Here is a 20,351-nt window from a genome sequence, read left to right as displayed (position 1 = left end):
GAGAGTGGTTCTCATGCTCTACTTTTAATTTTTTTTCTTTTTCTTAAGGTATAGTACAACTTACAGTGCTTATAAAAAGGCAACACCATATGGTACCATGTCTTCACTATCACATTGTAAGGGAAATTGCTATTTTTCTTTTCTTAAAAGCACTTAAAATAGGCAAAAGTTCTAAAAGGGAGTGCTGAATGATAATGCATACTTTATTAGAAAGAAGTCTAGCCTTCCTTTAAAGTGCCGTTTGGGGAATGAAATCCTGTAAACCAGAGCCACTTTGTTTAAAACCCAATGAACAGGAATTGCTACAGAATAGAAAGTTTACACAATTCCTTAAAGCAGTTTAAAGTCCACTACATGCAATTGGTTTGCTATAAAGCTCTCTAAAACTTAGTTGCTTTACTCTGAAATTGAGTCCCCAGTCCCATATTTAAATGGAAATAAACATTTACAGGGTGCATTTACATACACTATAATACAAGAATGACATCCCTTTGCCAGAAGATAAAATTGTACAATTCCTCGCCATAACTCAGTTCTGACTTGATAAATTTCTTACACTCGTAAATTATATAATATGCGTCAGCTAAAATATTTTTTTTTTCATAAATAGTTACAAAACTTGCCAAAACACATGGGGGGAAGTTTCTTTTGTTCAAAATCTGACATCTGAATGTCACACAACACAAGAAACAATGCTTAAAGACACGTTAAGTGTTTTCTGAAGAAAGTGGGTGAGTAAACTACTAGCTGAGGACAAAAAGACTACCCTTCCCCAAGAACACAGTGCACAAAAAGCAAAATGTCAAACAGTACCTCAAGCAAAATAAAGGTCTGAGGATTGAAGCCAGCTCACGTGTGATCCTGCTAAAGATTTTGTGACAGTCACCATTTAGGTCCAACGCATTGGAAAGTAGTTGCTGGCTTTTTTTTTTTTTTTAAACAGCTGGAAGATTCTGCTAAGAATTCAGCCACGGATGCCTAAGGCATTCTCCAGCTGAAGCGCGTTTCTCTGGGACCATTTCTAGCATGGGGATCAGGAAATCTGTAAACTGTGCAGCATCTTCATGAGGCCAACCATACTTCTCCACAAGCACATCAAAAAGACTCCAAGGTTTCAACTTGGTAATGTGTCGGAGTTCTCCTGCAAACAGAAATAATAATGCAGTTAGAAAAACACCTTGTTATTCATGTCAACGACTAATCCCTGTTTCGTTTTTCTCCCACTCTGCATTCACAGCACCTTGACCAGGCTGGGAATCACTGTTTAGGAAGGGCAGCGCACACCAAGCTTGCTCGAGGTCCTCAAAGGAGATGAGTGTGTTCCATGTCAAAGCCAAAACTGTTCCTACAGCCATCAGCACGTTACACCTGGACTCCACTGATTCTTCTGCTGTCTTCACTCTCCCGTGCACACAGGCACTCATTCACACTCATGCTCACACCATGGCCAAACCACACTGCAGGCCTCTCCTCCATCAGCCAACAAACCCAAGTTTCACAGAATCTGCTCCAATCCCAAGACGGACGTCTCAGAAGCACAGGTCCTTGCTCTGCCACGTGGCATTTGCCAGCAATGCAGCAGAGCACCGATTCATTCCTAACCAAGCCAAGCAGAGGTTTGGTGCTCTGGAGATTTTGCTCCATCTCCCAGGCAAACACCCCCAGGAAGCCTGGTCTGAATCTCTCCTGAGAAGGAAGCACCTGCTGCTGCCCAGGCTTCTTTCAAAGAACCACCAACACAAATGGTGGCAGCAGCTGCAGGACTGGAGTTCCCCCCAAAAGGGAGGACTTCTGCCAACCTGGAAATGTGTCCCAGACCAAAAGGCAGGAGGTGAGAACCGTTCTGCCCTTCAAACCAGCTACACTATCCAGGTTTGTCCACGGGTCATCCAGCTTGATGGGGAAGACTCTTGAGTTTCCTGCTCCTCCACTGTGTAGGAACGAGGCCCAAAGCCATGAGATATGCCATGAGGAACGTGGTGAAGGGATTACTGTGAGTATGAGAGGGATGAGCAGCTGTCAGGCCCGATGACCCTCCCTGCTGCCATCAGGAGGGAGAGATACTGAGGTGTCACACCTTGTACCACACCCACAGCCTTTGCAATCCAGACTCTCAGCATCCCTCATTTACATGTGGTGTGGCTGCCCCCTCACCATGATGGCAGTAACAGGGAATTGGACTGCAGCTGCATCTCCACTTCTCCCCGAAAGTATAAATCTGACATTTGAAATCCTCCTTGAAGACGATGGGAATAGGACCCCACCTCACAGCCAAGTCAACAGGCTTGCTCCTCTCTTCTCCCCAAAGCAGGGACATCTCTTTGGTAACATCTGCCTTCTGACTGTGTCAGACCATAGCCAGGAACATCTGTATGTAGTGCACTTACACTTTGCTGATCCAGTGCATTTATCACCAACAATCTAATGAATCTATGGCCTCTTGCTTCAACAAACTACACCAGCCATGAACCTGTGTTTGGGAAAATTAAGAGTGCCTGATGTGTTCTAATCAGTAAATTCAGCCCTGCCACACCCAGCCCCTCTGATCTCTGGGAAGCAGCTGAAACACAAGGACAATTGTTTTCTGCCAAATTTCTTTACTCTTAATGCAATCCACAGCCATCTCTCTTCTTCTCCAGCTTATCTATGTGTCAGGCAGCCTCTGTGGCACACTGCAAAAAGCGTGAGACACCCCCGTGGTGCTTCTGCACTGAGGAGAGTGATGTAGTCTCACCCAATACTGGAGGCTGAATGGGCTTCACAAGCTCACTTCACCCCCTGGGATGGGGCATCCAGACCACACCACTCCTAAGCCAAGTGGTTTGTCAGCCAGGTGCTTGTCCCTGGCTGTAACCTCCTGCCCATAAAATGCCATCAGACACCAGCTCACAGGCTGGAGCTCCTGCACATCCCTGTGGCCAGAGAAGTTCCAGAGCAGTAGAAGTAACCTATGTCCATCCAACTGCCCCAGGGGCTGAACATCAATGGGTTCAAAGCCCCAAAGGCTCAGCAGGCTCTGTTTCTGCTGCCTCAGCCCTCAGCAGTAGCTCCTAGGCAGGGTGCAGTGCTTGAAGAAGCAGCTCTCCAGCTGCTGTCACCAAGTCCCCACAAGAGCAAGTGTGCAAACAATCCATCACACACAAGCTGCAGAGGAGTCCTGCTAGTAACAGGAGCTCCAGGTGTGCCCCATCAGTACTCACAGACACAGAAAGGTTCTACTTTGGGCCCACAACTGCCCCACACAACAGGAAGGACAGCACATCTTGGAGCAGCACATTCATTTCCAGGCTCCCTCTCAGTCCTTTAAATCTTTGTGCAACCCTGAAATTTAACTGCTGAAAATCTTACCTTTTGGAACGCTTCCAATAGAGTGTATTGGTGACTACTTAAAAGAACAGGTAGTAAATTACATAACAGGAAAGCATGAGCTCAAATACTGCCAAAAAGTGATAGAAAAGTGACTTGTTACTGACTGCAAGCAAAAAAAACTACTAAAAAAAAATCATGTCCGTGGTTTCTCCAGCTCCCAGAATTCACTGCAAGGGCTGCTGTAATCATGTACCAAATAAGGCTTAGCTCTCAGGGAGGGTGGGTGTGCTCCCATCCAGCACTGTCTTCATCTTTGCACTCACGTTTTGTCATTTCCAGCATCTTTCCTCCCTCAGATCTGGTAAGGTAAGATTGCACAATGAGACTCCTGGTGTCACTGTGGAAGGAGAGTTCTTGCTGTTTGAGTACTCCTCATTTTGTGAACTCCCATGCTAAGGCCAGCACAATAATCAGCAGTTTCTCTGCTAAGGAACAAACTATTTTAGCACTAAGAAGTTTTAGCACTGGGTGAAATTTTCCAGAAGAAATTCTGTGAAGATTGTAAGAGTGGTTAAGAAGACAGGATACAGTAAAAATCCTTGGTGTGGGGGCACGCTTAAACTAATGTTTCAGTTTTCAGTAAGGATCATGATGCTAATTATGGAAACAAAACAGGGTAAGTAAAAGACAATTAACACCATTCATGTGGACAAAAAAATCTAAGAAATCATTTTCATGTGGTCCTTCTCATTTCCATCCTAAAGCACGAGAGTAGCACAGGTGATTGAGGTGTCTGCCAACACGTATTTTCATCTAGTTCAAGATGTTTGTACTGCGTAGTTGGAGGAGAGCAAGGCTGTATTTAAGGGAGAAATCAAAACACCACAAGCCCTACTAGTCTGGCACTATCTGTATTCAGGGCATAAGCATGAATTTTCAAAGAAATGCTGAAAATGTAATAATGAGAAATTCCTCAGAGAAGCTCTTTATTTGGACTTTTGATAGCAAAGAACACAGGAGATAATCCGCAGAGGACAACAGAGTTGTCAGAGCTGTAGAACTCCTGTTGTCAAAGCAGAGGCAGCAATGACCCCTCTGAAAAATGGAATGTTAAGCCAGAAGGAAATAATAAAAAAAAAAAAAAATCCAAAGGACCAGGGGGAAAAATGCTATATAAAGCTTTATCTGCTGACCGTAACACAAAAAAAAAAAAAAATAAACAAAAAAACCCAGAGCTAGTCTGTACAATTTGTCAAAGACAAATTTAAGATGTGTCACCAGGCAAGAGGAGGATGGATTATTGAACAGTAAGACATGGATGATGTGAAGGGATATAATCTGCTGCTACACATCTCTGACATGATCTGAGAACTAATGCAAGGACTGGTGGTGCAGAGGGTGGAAGCAGGAGCGTGGAGGGAGCTCTCCCACCCTTCCAGGAGGGAAAATGAGCAGCATCACAATGACTGCTTCTCATTGCTGCTTCCAAAGGGCAAAGCCAGCACCTGGCCAGTATCTTGCACAGGTTTAGCTCACAAGGAAACAGGAGTAGCAGATACCAGATGAAAGCCAGAAGGGACCATGGTCTAGGAAAAACAAAAGGGTTTTACATTTTAATGCCAAAACACTTTAATAATTTTTACAGTCAAAATAGCTTCCATGAAGACACTGAAGAAAAAGACTCTCTGCAGTTATTACTGGGCTCAATCAAGATGAGACCCTATAACAATATTTGAGCATTTGTACTATAGTATAAGATGCAACTTACAAATGCTTTTCCTCTTTTAAATGTGCCCTATTTGAATGCCTAAAACTGCTTCAGGTAATTACTGAGAAAGGACTTGGTCCTGTAAACTCTTTAAGTTATTAACATATTTCTTTTTGTGCCTGGGACTTCAGTAGCAGAACTCGATTGCTTAAAGCATCTCTCTGAGGTCAAACATCCTCATGGACAGGAGAAAAAATCAAATTGTGATTTCTTGATTTTCACCCAAGACTGATGTTTTCGAAACAGGAGCTCCAAGATTTCTAAGCCCACTTTTAGACCACAGTGAGAAATTCTCCCAAGAGCCTCTGGCCTGTACCACAAGGCTTCTGATCTCGAGTGCTCAAGCCACAAGCAAGTAAGTACAAAATGCAGCAGCTTGCTGGCTGACACTGAAGCCTGTTCCTCATACCCTGCTAGCCCACCACACACAAATCCCAGCTGGGGACACCAGAGGCTGCCAGTACTGGGGTGGCCAGGGAAAAGGGAAAGGGTGCCTGCTGCAAAGAAAAGATGCTCAAGTAAACAGGACACTTGTCACCTCCAGTTTTCTTCCACAAAACACTTCAGTAGAGTAACTGATAAAAAACAGCAGACTATTCTACTGATAAAACAGTAGAATAACTGATAACGATCTGAAAAAGCAGCTTGGTTTGTTACTCCTTTGTCTTGCATTTGAGATTCTCGGGGTTTAAGCAGAAACAGGTGGGATCCAGTCTACTTAATCTTCCACAGCAAACTTGCACTTTTATGTTGTGTGGTTGGTGAGCCAAGCCTTAAATCCTACTTTAAATCCCACCCTGAGGATTTAAGAGGCACCCCCAGTGCCGCTGAGGAATGTCACTGATGTTCAGCCCTAGAGGACAAGTGCGACACTGCAATTGAAGATGCTCATGGAAGCACCAGACACTCTCCACATCATAGGAATTTTACAAACTGCCCCCTCCTGTGCACTGCCAACACTGCAGTTACTGAGTAAGGTAATTTTACAGTTCTATAACATCATTAGAAAATGCCAACCTGTTTGCTGTAGGGTGGAAAGCAGCAATGTGAGACACACTCCAGCAGCTGCAATCCCTGTCTGGAGGTGCTGCAGGGGATCTTGTGCCCAGCCTTCTTACTGCTTTGTACATTTCCAGACCTGTGGGCCTCGAGTTTGTGTACATCTCAGTTACCAGGAGATTGTTTAAAGCCCTGACACAGCCCCTCTCTCTGCCCTCCATGGCAGCCAGCTCCTGCAGCTCACTGCCTGCTGTGCAGGGAAGCACTTGTTTCAAAGCCATCCTCTGCAAATTTCACTGGCTTTTCCCCAGCTCTTGAGTTGTGAGTGCTGGCAAACAGCAGCTCTGTCCTCAGCTTGTCCCCTGACTTCCTGATTGGTAAACCTTACTCCACACCCAAAAGCCACAGGCATTTCAGCCTCCCCCAAAGGGCAGCTGCTCCCTCCTAGATCCTTGCTGCTGCCCTTCTCTGCACTGCCACCATTAACAGCCTCCTTAAGGACAGGAGGCACAGGGAATATCCAGCACAGAGGAGGCAGCCCTCGTGCATGAGAGGGTGAAGCACTGACTGTGTCCAGCCTCACAGCCCTGTGAGAACTGATAAAAGATTTGTGTTAATCATAGAAGTATTGGGGTTTGTATGAACCAGAATACTACGGTCTGAAGTGAAGCATGGACATTAGATACAGGAAAAAATATGATCACTCATTCTGTTTTAAATTGTCCTGTTATGAATATTATGTTTTCTAAATAAGTTGTATTTACTACCAGTTTGCAAAATCAGACTTTCCGATAGTCCGGTAGATTTTGCAAAATCAGACTTCCTGCCTTCGTTTGATCAATGCTGCTGATCTACAAAGACCAGACTCCCCCACTTTTGCTGGTTTTTACCTACCAAGACCAGATGGTTATCTATGAGACTGACTATCACCCAGAGACTTTACAGATGTTTATTCGACCACCACTGCTTACCTGGCAAAGTTAAAAATGACAATGACAGCCCATACCATAAGAAGAGGCTGCAAACCAAGGTTGGATGGATCGTGGAGTGGGCAGTGACCCCTCACGTTCCCCAGTGCTGCTTGCTCCGTCTATATCAAATAAAACAATCTAAATTTTGCTAAATATCAAGATTTTTTGTTTCTCATTTATAACAGCCCTGAGCTCCAGAGCCGGACTCAGCCCTGGGCACTGACACCTCACTGCAGCTGCTGAGCTCAGCCCACAGCACAGCTCAGGCACGGGCAGGGCCATCACAGCTGTGTCAGCAGCAAAGTGCCATCCCCAGCTGTGCCTGGCAGCTCTGGATGTTCCCCACCATGTACCAGGATGCTCCTGACAGACCCTGTCCCTCCATTCAGCACAGGGCTGTCTCATACACCAAGGGGATGGAAGACCCCTGAGGCATCACCACATTCCCCCGCGAGTCAAAAACCTGCCTTGAAGAGCAGCCTGAGCCAAGTTCCATCACTTGGCACACACCCATCTGCTCTGCCTGCTCCCTGGGTGTGACAGCAGCCACACTCAGCTCAGTGCCCACTGCCCAGCTACTCCCTTCCCAACCCTGTTATTCCTTACCAGTACCACCTGCTGGACCACCATCCAAAGCTGCTGACAGATGATTTTTCACCACGTTACAAGCTATGCATCACTTGAATCCTCACACTTACATGAACATTAGACAACAGATTCACACGGACACTTGTTAACATCCACACTTCGCTGAGTACATCCCCAAATGAATTTTAAATGAAATATTGAAATGAACACCACAAATCGTGGCTTTGCCCACAAACACAAGTTTACACCGAAGTTCTTCTTTAGTAAGAGTTCTCCATTTAAATGGATATATTTCTTCAGTACCCATAAATGAACATATTCTCCTTTTGGATAGTATTATGCTTTAAATTAGTGTTGCATAAATACCGTTACCTTTTTTGGTGAAAAACTCCTTGGAATATTTCCCCAACATAGCGTATTTTCGAGGGATTTTTCCCAGCAGTTCAATGATCAATGCTATGTGGTCTGCATTGGAGAACATTGCCAGCAAAACAGAAACATACAACAGTTTAATCAGTACATTGCATGCACACACTAACACTGGCCCGGTACAGACAGAAATAGATTGATCCTGGTAAAAAAAACACACGGGCAGACTGCTCACTCAGTGGCTACTTTGGAAAGAAGCTTTCAGCAAAACTTCCTTCTCAAAACAATGTTTGAGTGTCAGCTGCCACAAACGAGTTTTGCCATGTAATTTAAAATGTACCAGTAGTTATTTTTTCAGAAAATTTGGGTAAAAAAGAAAAAAAAATTGTCAGAGATTCCTGGGAATTTTGCATTTCAAAATGAAAATTTTGTTGTGATTTCAGGAAATGCTCCTCGCTGGGACATGATACAACCAGCAACAGCAATTCCACTTCTGTCTGCATCACGGCACCTTTCAAAAAGAAGAGGTACTACCTCTGCGATTGAAGAATTCCCGAGAATATTTTCCAGATAGAGCAAAGTGCCTTGGGATATTGCCTAGCAGCTCTATGATGTGTGCTATGTGGTCTATGAGGGAGAGAAAAAAAAGGATACGGGAGTGGAAGGGGCAGGGAAAGGATGGGATAAAAAAGAAGAGGAAAGAAACTGGAATTAGTAAAAAATCAGAAATAGTTTCAAATCAACAATGTTTGCAGCAAATCCATGCAGAGGTTTCCAGGATCAGCAGAGCTCTGGCATCATTAGTAGCATTTAGGAACAATGAATGATGCCCACATTACCACTGCAAAGAGCATTTACAAGCAAACAAGCATGAAAATGGACAGGTATACAGATGGAAGCAGGAGTTAACTCTGATTTAAAAAAAAATAATTAGTAATTGCCTAATTCAAATAAAATTACACAACGTAAACATTATTCCAGTGTCACTCTTGTAAAGAGAAAAATAGAATATAGTTCAAATTTGTCGTTCCTTTTCTAAACTAAAATGTTGTTATTTTCAATCAGGTTTCCACACATATGCAATCTTACAAGAAGGGCAGTTTAATTCCTTCAGGCAGGTGTTAAGGAGATGAACATCTGCAGAAGGGAGTTTTTACCCACCCACTGCTAGTGGTGGAACTTAAAACTAAAAAGAAAAAAAACCATACTTATATTCTGAAAATAGTGCGTACGAACAGTTCTACTCAAATACAAAACTTAAACCCCACTGTAAGCTCACTGGAAATTTAAGAAAAGGAGTATGAGAACACAAGAAACTCTTACAATACCTCAAAAGAGTCATACCTTCATCCCGGGAATAGTCTTCACCAGAGTGTGGTTCAAACAAGTAATCTCCAGTCGCTAGCTCAAACGCCTACAACATAACAGACACAGTCGTGGGTATTTCAGAAGTAATGCTTCTTCCTAAGATGTCAGCAAAACATCACAGCTATCTCACAAGTGAGAGGGAATTCACATTCAAACCTCAAGAGCTGTGACTAGATCGAAGACTGAGGAGAGGCCACTTACCTGGGGACATCCCTCCTACAGTGCAGCAGCATGAGCCTGGGCTCTGGAGAGAGCCCCGTGTCCAGCCCCGGGTCCAGCTCTGTGCCCAGCCCCATGTGCAGCTGAGTCCAGCCCCATGTACAGCCCTGTGCCCAGCCCCGTGCCCAGCTCTGTGCCCAGCCCCGTGCCCAGCTCTGTAACCAGCCCCGTGCCCAGCTCTGTGCCCAGCCCCGTGCCCAGCTCTGTAACCAGCCCCGTGTCCAGCTCTGTGCCCAGCCCCATGCCCAGCTCTGTAACCAGCCCCGTGCCCAGTTCTGTAACCAGCCCCATGTCCAGCTCTGTATCCAGCCCCGTGCCCAGCTCTGTGCCCAGCCCCGTGCCCAGCTCTGTGCCCAGCCCCGTGTCCAGCTCTGTATCCAGCCCCGTGTCCAGTTCTGTAACCAGCCCCGTGCCCAGTTCTGTATCCAGCCCCGTGTCCAGCTCTGTAACCAGCCCCGTGTCCAGCTCTGTATCCAGCCCCGTGTCCAGCTCTGTAACCAGCCCCGTGTCCAGCTCTGTATCCAGCCCCGTGTCCAGCTCTGTATCCAGCCCCGTGCCCAGCTCTGTATCCAGCCCCGTGTCCAGCTCTGTAACCAGCCCCGTGTCCAGCTCTGTATCCAGCCCCGTGTCCAGCTCTGTAACCAGCCCCGTGTCCAGCTCTGTATCCAGCCCCGTGTCCAGCTCTGTATCCAGCCCCGTGCCCAGCTCTGTACCCAGCCCCGTGCCCAGTTCTGTAACCAGCCCCGTGTCCAGCTCTGTAACCAGCCCCGTGTCCAGCTCTGTATCCAGCCCCGTGCCCAGCTCTGTATCCAGCCCCGTGCCCAGCTCTGTACCCAGCCCCGTGTCCAGTTCTGTATCCACCCCCTTGTCCAGTTCTGTACCCAGCCCCGTGTCCAGTTCTGTAACCAGCCCCGTGCCCAGTTCTGTAACCAGCCCCGTGTCCAGCTCTGTACCCAGCCCCGTGCCCAGTTCTGTATCCAGCCCCGTGTCCAGCTCTGTACCCAGCCCCGTGCCCAGTTCTGTACCCAGCCCCGTGCCCAGCTCTGTATTCAGCCCCGTGTCCAGTTCTGTATCCAGCCCTATGCCCAGTTCTGTATCCAGCCCTCTGCCCAGTTCTGTACCCAGCCCCGTACCCAGTTCTGTATCCAGCCCCGTGCCCAGCTCTGTATCCAGCCCCGTGTCCAGTTCTGTATCCAGCCCCGTGTCCAGTTCTGTATCCAGCCCCATGTCCAGTTCTGTATCCAGCCCTATGCCCAGTTCTGTATCCAGCCCCATGCCCAGCTCTGTACCCAGCCCCGTGCCCAGTTCTGTATCCAGCCCCGTGCCCAGTTCTGTATCCAGCCCCATGTCCAGTTCTGTACCCAGCCCCGTGCCCAGTTCTGTACCCAGCCCCGTGCCCAGTTCTGTATCCAGCCCTGTGCCCAGTTCTGTATCCAGCCCCGTGTCCAGTTCTGTACCCAGCCCCGTGCCCAGTTCTGTACCCAGCCCCGTGTCCAGTTCTGTACCCAGCCCCGTGCCCAGTTCTGTATCCAGCCCCGTGTCCAGTTCTGTATCCAGCCCTATGCCCAGTTCTGTATCCAGCCCCATGTCCAGTTCTGTATCCAGCCCTCTGCCCAGCTCTGTACCCAGCCCCGTGCCCAGTTCTGTACCCAGCCCCATGCCCAGCTCTGCAGGGGTCTGAGGCTGGAGGCACAGCACCATGCCCACTGCCCAGACACTGCTGCCCATGCAGGCAGGATGAAGGAAAGAAATCTGGCAGGGCTGGAGTGCAGTCCCTCCCTGCAGCCCCAGCCCAGTGCTCTGGAGCTGCTACCAAGCTTGGAGCAGCACCAGGCTCCTGAGGAAGCAGCTCCCAAGAGCCCAGCTGAGCCAACCTTAAACGTGGCTTTGCAGACTCGTGTGTGCTCTGGTGATTGTGTCAAATATTTCTAAACACGTCAGGTGCTTCTAAATATATAATAAGAGCTACACATATATCTGAAGGGTCAGATTGCATATTGGAGGCTGAATGAATTTCAAAAGTCTGAATCACAAATAAAATCCATTTATAACTGTCATTAATCACTTGAATTAGCTTCTTCAAAGACTCTAAAGCTGAAAGAGTTTTTTGCATACTTCAATGATGGGAGTAAACGGTGAAGAATCCAAAACAGACACTGGGATATCAGATCTCCTCAGGGCAGGCAATGCTTCCATGGGATGCTAATCCTGTCTTAGGTGAGGGCAAAACTGACTTCTCTTTAATGGATGCAATGAATATGAAAAGCTGCAAAGTACTGAAGCAACTGTGAGAGCCCCTGCTTGTGTCCAGACATTGATCCATCTGGTCCAATTTCTTAAAACTATTCTCTTTCAGCTCTGGCTCACCAATTGCCCAAGCAGCCACAGGAATCTAATTCTTTCCAGGTGGTTTAAACATCAAACTATTTTCCATGTCCAAGACATGGGAAAACAACTGATCCAGAAAAGCATTCCAAAAATGAGGCAGAGCTTCCTGGCACAATTCTATGATGGGATTTCACTCCATTAGAACACTTACTACAAAATACTTGTCTCCTGAAAATAAGACATTTTTCTGATCCAATTTATAATCTGGACTTGTTAAATCACCTGTAAATTTAGCCTATTTATGAGCACTTGGCTTCTTCAAGCTGTGAACTGCAGTGTCATCCAAGTGAGCTACAGCCAACATAACTCACTGCAATCACATATAGCAGCCAAGACAAGAACACCCCTTGTTGACATTTCTGCTGATCCTATGAACAGGCTGTTAACTTCTAAACTTACTATCACAATAAACAATCATTACCTACTTTTCTTATTCCACTCTTATCTTGACTGACAATTTTCATTTTACAGCTGAAAAAAAATCTGAAGGACTTCATAAAATATCAGGTTTCTAAAGTGCAATAAATGTTAAGAGCACCCGGAAGTGATCACTGGGAGAGATCTCTAAACACAACACAGAGACCACTGTTCTCCTGAGATGAGAGAGAAGACCCAAGTGTCCTCTCTGTATCTCATGGCAATGTATTTATTCACAGAAAGAGCTGGAGCAGCTTTCCCTGGAGAGCTCACACCAATGGGGCTGATTCCTGAGGACACTGAGGAACTCACTACTATTACACACAGATCCCTGGAGAAGAACAGAAATGTACTTGAATTTACCCACAAAGGTAGACTACAAATGAATATCGTTTCCATCCCAAAAATGAAGTACTGATAGCTGAATATGTCTGCGTGGGACTAAAAGTACTAAACTGAAGAACTGTGAAAACTGTGTGTAGAGAAGCACTAGAGGTAAGCACACTGCAGTGATACTCTGAATTTGAGATCAGTTCGTGTATCACAAGAGTTGAAAGCTCTCATAGATTTTGGATATGTATATCACCCTCTTGCTGAACAAAAACTAAACCTTTTGGAAATGATGATGCTTCTCTTTTCCTTTTTGCACAGCTCTGACTCCATGGCCAGGATGGGCTGGGGCCCCAGCATTTCACACATTTGATTTTCTGACTCTCCCTGAAGGACTCCAAGAACAAAACCACCTCTGACTCAGATGGGCACAGGGACAGCCCAGAGGCAGATGCTGTGATTGATAAATATATGTATGGATGGTGCTTAGCATCCATGGAAGACAATGTCTCACAGATTCATCTGTGGCAACCTGGTAGTATGTTCCCAGCTATTTTCAAGACAGACCGGCTACACATGCAAGATAAATGAAATTAATTTGTCCTTGTAAAAAAAAAGAATAAACGGAGACCAAGGTTTTTATCATAAAGAATGAGCATTAGAGATACATTAATAAATATAAAGAGCTGTAAGAAAGACAAATACATCTCTGGATTGTATCAGTCAGAGTTCTTCTGCTCTTTAAACCCCTGTCCAAAGGTGTGGAAAGCCTGTGCACTGGAAAGCCCGTGCTGTTGGTGCTGCTGGAAGAGCAGATCTGTGCTGCTGCATACTGAGAGCCACAGCTCTGGCTGTGGAAACACTGCTGCTCTGGGCTTCCTGGGCATTTTCACCACTTACACACACTTTACACCCACCTGTAGGCACATACAACCCCCCAGTCCCCATAAGGGAGGTCACTGACACTGTGATGACACGAGGACACCGAGACCCCAAGGGCAGCACAGTGACCACAGGTCTGGTCTGCCCAGCTGTCACCAGTCTGGGGCCACCAGCATGAGAGAGACCCTGTCCAAGTGGAGAAAGGTCAGGCAGGACCTGGCCTCTGGAGTTATGGGGGCTGAGCAGAGGATGCAGGAGGGGAGGCTGGCAGGGCTGGGCTTGCTCAGGGGGTAAAACAGGAGAAGGGATTTAACTGCTGCACTCCACTGCCTGAGAACAATAGTGGAGAAGAACAAGATACACTCTTCCCAATGAAAGGATAACAAAGAACAGACACGGGCAGCAAGATGGGAAATTCCAATCAAACACGAGAAAGAAAAATGCTTTGGTGAGACTGCCTGAGTCCTGGGACAGGCTGCTCAGAAAGGCTGTGGAAACATCATTCTTACAGGTACTTCCCATACCCCTCAACTGGACAAGCTGTCAGTGATCTCATCTACCTCTGACAACAACCCTTGTTCAAGGAGGAGGCAGATACCAGAGATCACTTTAAACCTGTATTTGTTTGTAAACTCCATGATGCTACAAACGCAGACAAGCCGCATTTACTTACTTTCCCTTTGAAAGTAATAATTTCTAAAAACTAGCTTCTTGACAGAAGCTCCAACTTTTAAATACCATGATTTTTTACTTAATGTTGACATTTACCTCAAGAGAAGTCAGCATTTCATTTATTATATGGAGATAAAAAAATAGATACAGCACACTAAACATATGGCACAGAAGCCCAAGGCAACGATCCATCCTTACTGACTGTTCTGGCAATTTCTACTTACCACTTTCCTAAGGTTCTCACTGAAAACCAGTCCTGACTGCTTTTCTCCATCTGCAGATGGTGAACCTTTCATATAAATGGTTACGCTGCTGTTTTATAGGCTCTGAAGAAGCTCTATTTCTTCCCTGCCACACGTTTGTCTGTGAACCTACCACAGTACAAAACTGGTGGCATCACTATATAATAGACCCATATCTAACCACACAACTGGAAATAGCTACATTTTCACTGTGTGACAGCTGTGTACTCAATCTGGTGATTGAAGGATGGATGCATGCCTAGGGAAAGCTGTCTGGGAGAGAACTGGAAGAACAATTCACTTGGATTGCATCAGCCTCCCTGAACTGAAGGCCCAGCTGAAAAAGAACAACAAGCTATAGGCCAGAATTATTATTTTGACAGATGAGAGATGCAGCTCTTGGCCAGAGCTTCTCTGCCCCAGCTGAAATTATGTAAATGAGAAGACTGACTGCTTTAAAAACAGGCTTGGCTTTAAGAACACTGTTGCACAGGTCAGTGGGAGCATGGAAAGAAGATCAGAAAGCTTTCTGAGGTACACACACCAGCTGACAGTTTGCTCTCCCACAGACATCTCCCTCTGAAGAGCCAGGCAATGAGAAGAGTATGAAAGGCATTTTGCAGGGTTGCAAGGTAACAAAGGTCAAATATACAAAACAGAGACTTGCATGGGATGCTTGGAAAGGAAACAGGCTTCTTTATTTGATGTACTCCAATCTTGGAATCAGGCACATACCGAGCGGTTGCTTTGGAAAGTCAGCTCCACTGGGAAATCATCATCTTTTGAGTGTTTCAGGTTGTCCACCCACTACTTTCAAGAAGGGTGTACAGTGAGTAATAACAGCATTCTGTACTGTATCTGCCTACTGAAAAATATGTGCACAGCAACTTCAGCTTTTTCTCCCCTCAAAACTACATTTTTGATTTTCCATTTTTTCTGAAAATACTGCTTCTGTGCAGACTGAGGCTTGTCATCACACCTTTGCTATGTGCCACTCACACATACTAACATGATGATACTCATGATCCCATGGAGACATGATCGTTTCTTCCCTGCTTACAACAGTGAAGAGTAGTTAAGGACAGTTACCTCTCCACTACTCCATGTAGTGAACAGAGAACATCATACAAAAAAGTAAATTGGGACCACAAAACTGCAATTTACCTACAAGCACTTACATGTAGGTTTAATTTTAACATTGTAACTTACAATATCCTGTTCATTCTTCATTCTGTTCCTCTGAGTTCTCCCACATAAACAGAAATGCCCATGAATAAACCCCACTGCTGTAAAATTCCTTGCCTTGTAGTAGCATGTCCCTTGTTTTGAAAGCTCTTTGCCTGTTCCCTTTCCCTCACACCTGGTAGTGTTTTCTTTCATCATCTGTATTCTCTCTGGGTAGATAAAATACCAAGTACAATTATCACCTTCTCTGACTTCCTGCTGATCTGCAGCTGTCATCTGTTTGCTAGGTCTTATTACAAAGAGAAGATATTGCAGGAATCACAAGTCTCCACAAAGGACACCTCAGAAAAGTGTTAAAAATTTAAAAAGCCTTGTTCATGTCTCAGCCTGTGACACAGCCCGCAGCTCAAAACAAAGGTGGTGAACAAAACTTAGATGATGAGATTCATCACTTCAGGTGCTTTTCCTGTCTCCAATCCAAGGAGACTGGAACAAGGAAAAGCAGGGGAATCATGGTGCTTGCAGTCATTTCCAGAAGCAATACAAAGGGATGCCTTCTGCCAGTACTAATTCCATTATCTTGCCAGGATTTCTTGGCAGCAGCAGCAGAGTACTGTGTTCCATGTTTTCTGGAATTTAGGAAATGCTAAATCACTCAGTGTCTGTTCAGTTTCTGTACTAAAGAAAGCAACCTGCTCAATACTGTTAATGTGGAAATTCAAACCAACTAAATCATCAAGAGGGGTTTCAATCCTGTCAAAGATACTGCTGGCTCCAAACCTATTCCCTTTCTTGGGTGAAAAGGAGAGATGCACCTCCCTGATGGCAGAATTAAATTTGGGATTTGTACAGTAAGGGAACATCTTCTAGAATTCAGTAAATGTGGAGAGATCCCCAGTATCTAGCATTCCATGAGAATAGCATAGTGTTTCACTTAAAACAGGCCACATTGTTAAAAAAAAAAATAAAAGGGCACTGTACAATTTCCCTAACCAAACTTATGCATGTCCAGCAAATGACAGCAACAATCACTCCAAGATCACCCAAGTCTAGAGAAAAAAATATAAGTTACACTTTGTAAAATTCTTTGCCAAGCACTGAACAAGCAAACAACTCTGCTGTGGTCTGGAAAAGCCCACTGACATCTAACCTCTTTCACAGCACTTCATGCATGCACTGACTATAAGTCTCCAAAGATATGCATCAACCTCTTTCTTCCCTTCCTTTATTTGTTTTTTAATTAGAGACTCTGCAACTCAGATCACCTGAGGTAGTGGTCTGAGGATATTCACATTCATCCTTTAAACCTGATTCAAAGAAGTGCGGGGCACAAAAACTGGGCCACGTCAAACTATCTAAAATTAGAAGCTTCAGCTCACAGGCTGCTGGCTTTTAATGCTACTTATTCATTGACATAACACCAAAGAAACAGCACTGGAAGATTATTAGCACTGAGTTACTTTGCCCTCTTTTGCTGTTTGGGTAGAGCCCTTACATAGCTCTGATTACATACACTCCCAACAGAAGTAATCCTGATCAGAAACTGGCTAGTCCCATCCTGAAGTCAACACAAATAAAACAGGACTTTCTTTCCTGGAAGCTGCGTCAAAACCATCAAGCTCCTGGCTAAAGGAAGCCATCCCAAACTAATTGAGCCCAGGCAGGGAATGTTCTCCATTCAGACACAATGTACCATGCCCCAGAAGATTCATAAGGGGATATTTTGGAAGTTGCTGTGCACACAGGAACACAGATGCTTTGCATGCTCTCAGGGCCTGTTTATCAGAGGCCTTGTTGAAAAACCTCATCTTCATGCTTATTATTAAAGACTGTGTAAAATGATCAAGAAAAAGGCATGATGGAAAAAGATATTCTACTGCTGATGAGATAAAACACAACCTTCTGTGCTTAACACACTTTATGCCATAAATACAAGTCAATACAAGAACCAGTGGCTGGGCTACACATGGTCAGTGCTACCCTCAGTGAGCAAGATTATTTCATTAGCAAGCAAAAGGCAGTGCAAACATTAGGCTGAAATGGAGAGCTATAAAGCACAAGACCCCAGGTGAATCCTGTTACCAGGCATTCCAAGCCATCCTTCATATTACCCAGGACACATAAAAAGACTGGTGTGTTTTATATACACATAAATTTCTGACAGAGAAACCCTAGCACACTAAGTTCCAAGAAAGGCCTTTTTTCACTGCAATTTTTTAAATGGAGATGTGAGCTAGAATACCTGACATAGCAGTGGATATAAAATACATGGAGAAAATCTTCTATTTTGTAAGCTAAGCAGTGTTCATGTGTTCTTGGTGCTGTCACATTAGGTCAAGTATGGATGGATGGATGGATGGATGGAAACTTGCCAAGGAAGAAGTAATGGAAATACTGCTGGACCACTCATTTTGCACTGTACTGCTTCCAAAAATGCCCTTCCTGACTCAGGACTTGTACAAGTAAAGTTGCCTCTTCTCTCCTTTGGGAGTCCTGGCCAACAAGGCTAACAGGGTGTCTGAGCTGTATTGCTGTATTATGAATGAAAATAAACACCACCTGCTCCAGCAGACAATCCCTTTAAAAACACAGTCAACGTGGAACAGAACAATTAAATATGAAACAAAAGCAAGATAACCTAGAAGGGCATTTTCTGAACCAAATCTAGGTACAAGGAAACCAAACTTGAGAAAGCAAGTGGGGCTGTAGAGGCATTAAAACACGTTGGCACTTCACAGTTCTTGACTGCCTTAGGGACTGGAGAGGTGCACATTAAAATTTCCAAAGACAGCCTAAGTAAGTTATTTGGGAGTTTTCAGTTGCACAAAAGGAATGCTTTCCTGGCTGTTAATCTCTGCTACAAGTCCTCTGCAGAAAGAGGTATTAAGGTCTTCAAGGCAATCCCTACCTCAGAGCTGCTTTCCATCTGATATAAGATCAGCATCCCCAGTGCTCTGACCCATTTTCTCAGCCACACAGCAATGCAGACAGATTCTGGGGGTTTTCAAATAATTAATTTTTTCAATCAGCTTCAGAGACTGCTCTCTATTTTTCACACACATATATATAATGATGACAAGTATACCATGATGACAACTGAATTCAACAACTTATAAAACAACTATATATTTTATGTTATAACATTTCTACTGCATTTCTTAAGGGCAAAAACCTAAAGACTGTGACAGAAGACAGAATTACAGCACTTCTGTCTCAAATGCTTTACTACCTACGAGGCTTACATAACAAAAAAGCAGAAATACATTTTTCTCATTAAAATACTGAAATTTCACATATAATTGTGAATCTGAGTTAAGATACCTCCAGAGGCAGTGATGCTTTAGGCATTTTTCTTTTCCTGAGTTTGAAGAAAGCAGTACTGTTTATATGTAACACAGAGGAGAAGTTGTAATAGGCTGGGCAACCCCAAGTATTGCAAGAATATTATATTCCTTAGGTGTGATATTGCAATTTATTTTGTACTCCACTATCTTTAGACACAATTCCAGATAGACTTCAGCCTACTTTCTCTGCCTTTAGCTACAAGACTAAAAGACTACATTAAAATATAAAATTAACAGTGATAGGTACAACTTAAGAGATTAATGCAGGGTGTCAAATAGAACAGAAGTTATCAAGTTCAACTGAGGTTTACAAAATACAAGGTATCAGAACAAAGTCTCTATAATGAGTTTGCAGTTAGCTAAGAGAAGAATAATTAAAAGAATTAAAGAACAAACTGTGGAATATTTTATATGCTTTGTTTTCAATGTAATAGAAAAATTCTCCATTTTGTCCCCAAACAGAAAAATAAATTTGGAATGGATGGGTTTTCTGTGTCCTAAAGGAAAAGATAGGATTAAACTCCAGAGAAAACATACTTTAATTTCACCTATGGGTTACTTAGTTCCAACACATGGCCTGCTGAACTTATAATATCTGTAGGATTTTATGTTCCTTTCAATCCTCCTCCTCCTCCTCCTCCTCTCCCTCCAAGCTGTGTAACTCTTCTCATCACCCACGCCTGCAAACTGTGTCTAGTATTTGAGTTTTCTCCTCCTCCTCCTCCTCCTCACACACTTACCCTTATCAGACATGTATTTGTAAAATATAAAGATTTGATTAAGTTTTCACTTTTTAAATAGGCAAAGGTATTTCTAAATTTGTTTTTTTTTTTGGAAATACATACTACCTTTAATGAGAAGATGCATAGAGCTTGTTCATCCTCAAAGAGCTGTTAGTGTTTAAGAAAGCTGCATGATTAAGTTTTCACTTCTTCTGTTCTCTAAAGACTCTCAAAAAGCTGTAATTTCAATTCTGTGTTAAAACAAATTCTACAGAATGTGACCTCATATTTTACACCAATAAACTGAATTCCTTCTCTTGAAAGTTTAGAACCAAGCCTAATCCAATCCATGTTTTCACTGCACTTGGCACCAATTTAAAGTATTTCACTGTTTTGCTACTTTACCCAAGACAAAGGAATGTAATTGCAGCTAACAGTGGTGCAGGCTCTAAGACTGGAACAAAACAAGCAGTTGTACTTTTTCAGTTACATTTTGTAATTCAAAATATTTTCTTTCATATTTTCTCTCTAAACTTGCATGCTTCTGACTACAAGTTTAAAATGTATCACATGAAAAT

The 20,351-nt window shown here is 44.2% G+C and overlaps 1 protein-coding gene across 1 annotated transcript in view; it reads right to left on the bottom strand.

The window, feature by feature from the left end:
* Window positions 1-324: 324 nt before the first annotated feature.
* SRPK2 (SRSF protein kinase 2) overlaps window positions 325-20,351 on the bottom strand; it is a 130,540-nt gene continuing 110,513 nt past the window's right edge. Inside the window, exons 14-17 of the mRNA XM_062490815.1 lie at window positions 9,349-9,418; window positions 8,539-8,631; window positions 8,008-8,100; window positions 325-1,141 (exon numbers count right to left, since the gene is read on the bottom strand). Of these exons, the coding sequence (XP_062346799.1) occupies window positions 957-1,141; window positions 8,008-8,100; window positions 8,539-8,631; window positions 9,349-9,418 (441 nt within the window). The 3' untranslated portion in view covers window positions 325-956. The remainder of the gene's footprint in view (window positions 1,142-8,007; window positions 8,101-8,538; window positions 8,632-9,348; window positions 9,419-20,351) is intronic.

The sequence above is a fragment of the Cinclus cinclus genome, chromosome 4 (genome assembly GCF_963662255.1).
Source record: "Cinclus cinclus chromosome 4, bCinCin1.1, whole genome shotgun sequence".
In the NCBI taxonomy this organism is placed as follows: domain Eukaryota; kingdom Metazoa; phylum Chordata; class Aves; order Passeriformes; family Cinclidae; genus Cinclus; species Cinclus cinclus.
This window is presented reverse-complemented; position numbering and strand designations above follow the sequence as displayed.